Raw genomic sequence first — 9,172 nt, 5'->3', positions numbered from 1 at the left:
GACGGAGTTAATTAAGTCTCGGGCGAAACGTGGCTGCAGATTTAATCAAGCAAAACTTTGTAGGTTTTTCCTCTTCCCCACTCTAGTATTTGAGTCCTTTTGACTTAATTACAAATTCTTTGTATTTACACCAAACATTTTCTTTTCAACTTTCATCAACTTTTTTTTTCCGCTCTCTCTCTCTCTCCCTTCTGCTCCGCTCCTATTCTCTCTTCTACAATTTTACAAAAGAAGAATTTTTAATTTTATTATTTATTATTTTATTTCCAAAGTAAAACGCACAAAAGAGAAATTCCACAAACTACACGACGAAACTCGCAGCGCCATCTGACGAGTAAAAAGGGAAAACAAAATTTATGGATTATTACTACTTTATAGATTTTAAAATTCAAAAATAATTAAATATTTAATTTTCTTTATAATAAAAACAAAGATAACCACGAGAGATAAACACCAACACATTTTTATTTATATATAAAAGTTTCAAAATTTATAAATGAATTACACCAAAAAATTATGTACCATCTTCCTAAACTAAATAATACAAATGATTTATGATGGCATTTATTTTTTTGTTATTTTTTTCTTTTTGACTTTAACAAAACAAACTTACACAAAATAGAGAAGAAAATATTTATGTTCCAGTAGCAATTTACTAGAGGAGAAAGGAAAAAAAAAAATATTATGTGCAATCTTACAAAGTCTGTTGTAACTAACTATATATAAAAAGTTGTGTTGCTGGTCAGTTACAATTTGTTCTATGTATATTTAGGACATTTCCACTGCATCGAGGGTACAAGGTGCGGCGTTCTAGGTCGAACCCAGTTACCGGTTTCAGTAGTCGACTAGCGGTTTGGTAGATCTTAGAGAGGAGGTGCGTGAACTGCTGCGGTTGGCACTGCGAGAGAGAGAGAGTTTGAAATATGGTTAACGTTTTCTTAAAACTTGACCGGTAAAGCTACCGTATAAACTGAGACTACCTGTGTCTGTGCGATTGGTGGTATCGTTGTCTCGGACTGGGACTGCGGCTTCGGTTTCTTGCTTTGGATCTTCTCGGGGGTGTTCTCCTGGGAGAGTTTCGACGGGGAGATATTCTACGAGGACTTCTGTCTTTACTCCGACTTCTGCTCCTCCTGTGACTGTATCCGGATTTGGGACTGTGAGAGTCGGAATCGTCTTTTCTCCTCCTGAATTCGCGGTCGTCGTCTTTTCCGTAGTGTTCGGAATGTCTGTTCCAACTAGAGTCGCTTTCTGGTTCGCGTTCGCTTTCTAACATTCTATGACGCCTTTCTCTCTCTCTGTAAAGGGAAAAGTTAATTTAATTTTAAAAAACTCATGTAATAAATTTCAACGATGCTATAAACTGATAATGGATAATCCTTTTAGTGTACAGTTGTACTTTCCTATTATTGTGTGTATATAATCAAATATAGAAGTTACCTTACCAGATTTTAAACTAAATTTGTATATCTACGTTAAAGAAAATCTATTAAAAATATTAATTTTATTTAGCTAAAGTATATTCTGGATGAAAATTTAATGAATTAAATTTTAAAATTACAGATAAATCAATTTTTATTCACCTCTGTCTCATTCGTATTGCCATCTCTCTTAATTCTTCGGCTCTATCCTGTTAAAAAGAACATAAGCGACAAAATAAATAAAAATTAATTAAAAGTTTTAAAAATTAAAACCAATTTTTATAAAGAAAATAACCGAAAAAGTAAAAATTTACCTGTCTTTCTTGTTGCTGTTTCTCATATTTTTCCATTTGTGCTCTTTTATCCGCCTTGTCTGAAAGAGAGACAAACAGAGATTGTTTAAATATAAATGCCTCGCTAAACATATGAATATTTTTAAAACAGAATTTAAAATGTTTGATGTATATACATTGTCTATTGAGTGCCATTTGCATTCTTTTCTTTAGTCTTTCTTGTGGCGTTAGTTTTGACTGTAAAAAGAAAAACACTTTTGTGTTAAAACTTATGAGAGTATCTCCTGTATATATATATTTTTTTATTTAAACAATTATAATAATCTTTTTGTATTTATTTACATACGTTATTTCGATACTTTAAAAGAAAGTTTGCGTTAAAAATTTTATTTTTTCTATATTTTTTTTAATGGAATAATATTTGAGATATTCATTTTAATCTTAAATAAAATAAAATTTAATATTAATTAACTTAAATTTCTCTGCTTAAAAATACGATCTCTATGTGGATTAAAAATTTCATCTGTATACGAAATTAAATTTTATAATTTTTTTTAACGAACAGTTCAATTACATTTAACAGGAGCTAATTATAAAATTTAAATATGTTTAGAAAAATTGTTTCTCGCGATTCAATCAATTCATTATAATTTGAATTAAAATAAATAAATGATTGTTAAAAAAAGTTGTTATTTTCTACTCGAATAAGATGTCATCTGAAGAGCTAACTACCGATTTAACAGGGAATAAGTAAAATATTTACTGTGTTGTCAATACCAAAAATATTATAATTGAAAAAAGGTGTGAATTTAAAATTCGTTTCAGATGATGCTGGAGTAAATTTCTAACATAACATCGAAGTTTTTTTTTTTTAAAAACAAGACTAAGGAAACATAAGTAGTTCTTACTGACTTTGGTGGAAGGGCCAGCTTTACCCAATAGTGGCTGCGTCCTGGAAACAGAAAAGTTATTATTAAGCAAATTTTCTTATTCCGACGTCCTTTAATTTATCGGATCAAAAAGCAAATATGAATTCTAATTTAACTCTTTCCCATATTTACAAACCAAAAGACTTTCTACATTTGAAATATTAAAGTAAGAATTTTGAAGCTATAAATTAAAATTTGATCCTGGATTGTACCTTTAAGGCAGAATTATAATTTAAAGTTTATGAATTCTTATTAAGAAACTTTTCATTTAATTAATTATAATTATAAAATGAAAATAATTCTTTATAGAATTTTAATTTATCAATTAATAATTTTTGCTGATTTTGACTTTTAAAAATCAGGAAATGATATAATTAATATCTGAAATTATCTCTTTTTAATTTTGTTGACATATTGGCAAAGATAAAAACTTTTTCATTTTTTTTCTTAATTAAAATACAAGGATTAATGTACAGTTCTGGAACTCTGTCATATTATTTATATGGATTATTATATATTTATAAACTTCATTTTAAATTTGTTATCATAATTTTGGAACTTTTTACAGAAACAACACTTCAGTTATAGTTAAATTAATATTATTATTATGCAATAACAATAAATTAATTCATATATACAGTAGAATCTGCTCATTGTAATCATCTGTTTATTTGGGATTCATCCGTACTGACGATAATACACTGATTAGTGTTATTGGTCAATTAAGAAAATAAGAATACAATTAAAAATTGCATTACTTTTTTTATTAATTCACAGTAATTGTTTGCTTGCTGTTTTTTGTAGTAGTCTTTAGCAATAACATACATATTGAAGAAAGAACAACCAGTGATTTAAACTTCTGTACACTCAAACCTGTTTTTGTGCGGTCTTTTTTTGTGCGATTTTTTTATACGTGCAATGTGTTTTGTGCAATTATTTTTGTGCAGTATACCAATTTGATTGAAATTCATATACCGCACACAAAAAAATCACACAAAACAAATCGCACAAAAACAGGTTTGAGTGTACAGTGGAGCAATAACAATCAAAATGATTATCTGTTTAACCAGTGCTTTAAATTGTTAATGATTGCAGTTGTTGGCTACAAGTTGGTTGTGAGGAAAGAATTTAAAAAATACCTATTTACCTGGATAACTGTTATCATTGAGTGTATATTAATCACCAATTCTGATAAGAATTTGTGGCTGATATCATTACTCATGATTACAATTAACAGATATTTATGTACACTGAAACATAAACAGACACAAAAAAATTTATAATAAAAAATACAGAAATATAAAAATTGTATAAGTTAATATTGTTTTTTCACTTTTATGCAAAAATTAAAAAACAATATTTTATTTGTCAAACTTTCTTTGAAACTTAATTAAACACAAAAAACAAATTTAATGTAATTTTTAAATAGGTTAAACCAGGAAAAAAAATAAGCTCTCTTGTAAAAGTTTTGTTTTAAAAAAACAAACTGCTTTTAAATTTAGAAAGTGAATAACTTTATCTCGTCTTTAGCATTGCATAGCAGCTCGTAAATTGTGCCGGTTCTCCTGTATGCGATATTTGTGCGATTATGTCTAGCAATCTCCCTGTATAGGGGGTCCAGATGGACCCCCTATACAGGGAGAGCACGAATATCGCTATACAGGAGAACCGGCACAATTTACGAGCTGAATAACTTTCTCATTGGCTTTAAGTGTAATTTTCAGAAAATTTTAAGATAGCAAAAGGTTTTTTCCCTTTCCAAAATTATTATTTTTGGATCGATACGTAACAGAAATTCAATTAAAATGTTAGTAATATAAAATGCATATCAGTTTATTTTTAAAATAAATTATTATTAAGAGAAAGCAGAATTTATATAACTGTAGAGGAAGAATAGAACCAAAATATTCAAAATTTAGAAACCAAAATATATATTTTTTTCACTTTTAAAAAAACTGAAAAAAATCATTTGCTTTAATGTTTTCATTTCATGTTTTAATAAAATAATGTAATAAACCATATAAAATAAATTATCAGAATTAGAAAAAAAAATATATCATTTAAGTATTTTCTGAATGAAAATAGATGAGGATAATAAAATATTTACATATAACCAATAATAAAAAAAATAATAAATATATATATAAATTTTTGTATTTATCAAAATTCTATTTATTTGCTTTTCTCTGCATAAAATAATAATTTTTATTAAACAATATATCACCACCACTCCTACTCATATATATTTGGATATTCAGAGAGACATAACAGAGAACAAAGGGATTTATTGAATTATGTTAGCTACTGTACATTTTGATAGCATAACAGTATACTGTATACAGTTTTTGTTTCATTTTATCATCAGAATATGGTAAGCTTTTGATACCACTCTACTATATATATATATATATTAAAAAATAATTATATAAATTATTATATCACTATCAGCTTATTTTCTAGATTTGCATTATATTTGAAAACAAATTTTTGAAAATGAGGAAGCACTATAATTTATTAATATGTACAAATGTTTTCAGCTTATTTCAGAAGCCTGCTTCTGGTTTAATTGTTACATTCGAAAGAAAAAAATCCAATAACAAAGCTGGAACAGATAACTTCTGAAATCAAAGTCATTTTGTTTAATGAATAAACCCATTTGCTGGAAAAGTGTTAATGGTTTTGATTTTGGAAGCTTAAGAGAATTCTATTAAGAACACTAAAAATTCTTCAATGTAATCATTTTTTGAAAAATAGGTTTAATGCTTACCATAAATTTACAAAATTAAATATGAATATTAATATACCACAGCTTATACAAACATGAGATTTTAACATAATACATATAACTTATGACTGGGTTTGAATTTTGGCTTTTACTGTGTCCTACCCCTTCATACTTCTCAGAGGGCTATCAAATAATGATTGCAAGGCAATGAACAGTGTTATATAGTCTTCATCATTAATGCACTCCCCTTTTAAGGATGCTTTAAATATTTCCAATGTCTCCAACATTTGCTGCCTGTGTTCATTGAACACTTGTTTAAGAGTCTTGCCTCATCCAAACTGGCACACATCCCCGATTGGCATATTGGGCCAATGTATTTAATAGTTTATTTTTGTTAATACCATACTGATGCTCTTTAATTCTGTGAGACAATTATCTGCTGGTTGATCCAATGTAAGTTAGGTGTCAATCAAACCTATTGCCATAAATTAGGATAGAGCAGGGCTATACTTGTGTCTACTATATCTACCATTTGTTAGCAGTTTATTAGTGAGGTTTTGGCTGAAGTTTTCAATGTAAAAATGTGAATGTCGGACATTCAGCACTGCCATCCTGTAAGCCTAGAAGTTTGACAATGGCATTTGGAATGTTGAGCATAATTCCACTGACATTCCAAACGCCATTGTCAAACCTCTAGGCTACAGGAAGGTGGCACTGAACGTCCAACGTTCACAGTTTTGCATTGAAAACTTCAGCCACAACCTTGCTATTGTCTATAAACAGTTGCACTATGTTAATAAGCTGTATGAGCATTGACATATTTAGCTATTAGTGTGTATGCTAAATCTAGCCTAGGATCGTAATCTATAAATACGTGTGTCTGATTTTGTGTGCACAGTTGTATCTTTGCATTCTTTTGGTGATGATGTTTAATATCAGTCTCTTCTTGGTATTCTTTGTTTGTTTTCATTCCTAATAATTGCTACATTACTTTTAAATCTTCAGATTTAAATAAAATTACTAATACAAATGATTACTTGTAAAATGGGGTTATTTAATTATTTTAAAATATTATTCCCATTTCTTCAATATATAAAGATGTTTTGATCTAATTTTGTTGAAAATTAGGATAACAAAAAAAACATTTATCTCAGAATTTCATACAATAATATTTAAAAAAATATTTTTATCATGGAGGTTGGGGAAATATTGATTTCTTAAAAACTGTTTTATTAATATATACATATTGTAAAAGTTAGAACTCAATTTGTTAATTCTATCAAAAGTCATAAAAAAAACAAAAAACTTTAATATTGGGACTGGGCATGATTTTAAAAGAAAATCTTCATAGCTTGGAAGCTTTTTGACATGGCTCCCACTCCTTTAATATCTACCAAACCAATGGTCCTGTTTTCCTGAAAATTTCTAGAAGTATTTCTTCTGATACACAAATCTCCCTGCAAAATTTCCAAAATTTTCAACAAAAGGCAGCTATTAAGCTACAAAGTGGGTAAAAAATAATCATGCCCCACACACAATAACATCCATTCATACAAAAAAAATCCCTGAATGTTTTTTGCATTTCTCCACATTTCAAGGCCTGAGTCCAAAATTGTAAAAATCTTTTTGACAATCACCATACTTTTCCTCTGCTATATAACAGCCAGAAAAGTAATAATGCATTTTTTACATTGCATTATCTTGATACCTATAACATACACCACTTTTACCCTTTTGTTATTTATCCTCTTTATTTATGCATAACAATTTTGTTATTTAACAATTCCTACATTAGATTTTTTAAATTTAAAACTTTTCGCTATAAATACAAATTAAATTTCATTTTACATTTAATATAAAATTAATGATAATTGTATTTTCAATGTTTTTAAAAAATATTTATAAGTTTTGACTTCATAATGTTGCCTGTTTCACGGATTGTAAAGTATTATTCACTATTTATAAAATTAAATTATTACAATTTTTTTATTTGGAAAAAATTCTTTTAAATGTAAATGTAAAATTATTTTTGAAGTTATCTAGTTTCTTATAAAAGTGACAAAACTAACTGTTGGTTAGAGCAGGGGTTCCCAACTTGTGTTCTGCAGAACCCTAGGGTTCCGCCAATAAAATCCATTGAGCCTAGTGATGTATGAATGTGCCAATGCAGATTTGGGATGCAAGGTGTAATTGTTCTAGTCTATGATTGAGTCCTCTTATGATGTTCTCTACATGTGCTAGAATTATTTATAGCTTTATAAACAGTGGGACGATTTATGGTAACAGAACAAACTAAAATCATGATATAATGTTAGAGAAAAGCAAATCTGGTGTAAGTGAAATCTGAAAATAAATGTCTTGAATTCTTAAGATAGCTCCACAGATTTGGTATTCACAGTTTTCCACTCCTTGCTGGTATATTGTGCCAAATTAAAGGGGACAAACAGGCGATTATTCGGCAATCGGCAAATACCGAGTGCATGGAGTTGGCTTTAATGTCATTAATAATTTTGTTTTTGGTCACGTAATAAAAAAACCTACTTTAATTATGAATTTTCAAAATTAAGGTAATCAGTGAATGAAATTTGTTGAAAAAAAATAGTAGTAGTTAGCACTAAAACAGCTGCTGACTGCCAACTACTAACTTTTGATTCAATGGAAATACTTATATGTTCATTTTATCTTTATTTTGCAAAATTTTATTTAGTGTAATCAAGAATTCATAATGGTGCATAAGTATATTTTGAGTCTATACAATTATTACAATTTCTATCCTTCCTATGCAATCTATAAGTCCTAAATTACAATGTAATTAAATTAAATTGTAATTTAAAATTATTGTATTTTACAAACATTAGAATCTTAAAATATTAAATTTAACAGGAGTTTCAAATTTTTTAAAGTAAAAAATAAATAAATAAAAATAATAAATTGTAGATTTTTAAAGACATAGTAAGAAGACAGTAAAATTTATATTCGACAGATATTTTTCCAATACTTTTCATAAATAAAACATTTTCTCCCATTGTCCAGCTTGTATTGAGATAATCGGCATCTCAACCAATTCAGATAAAATATACAATGAAAGTTTGATTATCTATTAATTAATAAATTTCTATACCTTCTAAATTTTGTATTCCATAAATATTGTGATATTTTTTTAAATAAAAATCTGGAAAAGTTTAAATTTAAAGTATTTCACTATATATACGAGAATACGATACCGTTGAGAGTAGCTATATCTCAATTTTCTGCAGAGTAATCATTTTGGGAAATTCTCAAACAACTTAACAACATTCTTAATATAATAAAATTTATATTGAGCATTATAACTTGCTAATAAATATAAAATAATGACAGGCACCATCAACTATAGAGCACATTTTATATTTTTTAGAGTAACAAATAGTAAATATTTAGCTGCGAATTAAGATATTTTTAAAACTATTTTTATTTCTTTGTGTAACTTAAAGCACATTTTAAATGATATTTTATCTATCATCTTTCATCAAAATTATTTATACAATTTTTGATTAACTGATATTGTATAAACAATATCGAGAAAATGAAAATTTTACGACACAACATAAACCATGCATTTGTAAACTAAACAATCCTTAATATTATGAAGGCAAGCACATTTATTATAATGAATATACAATGGTTTTAATTATTTGAAGTATTTTGTTTAATTATAATTAACACTTTATCAAAACTTTACAAACAAACACTAATTTAAAGTTAGAAGTATGTGATGTCTTAAAATATTTAAAAAAAACCAATTTCAATTTATTTCTAAACAAT

At 27.4% G+C, this 9,172-nt stretch overlaps 1 protein-coding gene across 3 annotated transcripts in view; it reads right to left on the bottom strand.

The window, feature by feature from the left end:
• Positions 1-447: 447 nt before the first annotated feature.
• The window catches only part of LOC136984980 (CLK4-associating serine/arginine rich protein), a 42,092-nt gene continuing 33,367 nt past the window's right edge, over positions 448-9,172 (bottom strand). For 2 of the 3 annotated variants that reach the window (XM_067282140.1, XM_067282141.1), the window contains exons 15-20: positions 2,627-2,666; positions 1,891-1,951; positions 1,736-1,794; positions 1,584-1,630; positions 981-1,298; positions 448-898 (exon numbers count right to left, since the gene is read on the bottom strand). In XM_067282140.1, coding sequence (XP_067138241.1) covers positions 835-898; positions 981-1,298; positions 1,584-1,630; positions 1,736-1,794; positions 1,891-1,951; positions 2,627-2,666 — 589 coding nt within the window. In that variant the 3' untranslated portion in view covers positions 448-834. Of the gene's footprint in view, positions 899-980; positions 1,299-1,583; positions 1,631-1,735; positions 1,795-1,890; positions 1,952-2,622; positions 2,667-9,172 lie in introns of those variants that run through there. The other variant, XR_010882266.1, reaches the window with a different exon arrangement.

This window comes from Centruroides vittatus, unplaced genomic scaffold (assembly GCF_030686945.1).
Source record: "Centruroides vittatus isolate TY-2023 unplaced genomic scaffold, ASM3068694v2 contig_941, whole genome shotgun sequence".
In the NCBI taxonomy this organism is placed as follows: domain Eukaryota; kingdom Metazoa; phylum Arthropoda; class Arachnida; order Scorpiones; family Buthidae; genus Centruroides; species Centruroides vittatus.
The sequence above is the reverse complement of the archived record's forward strand: the minus strand, read 5'-3'. Positions and strand labels throughout refer to the sequence as shown.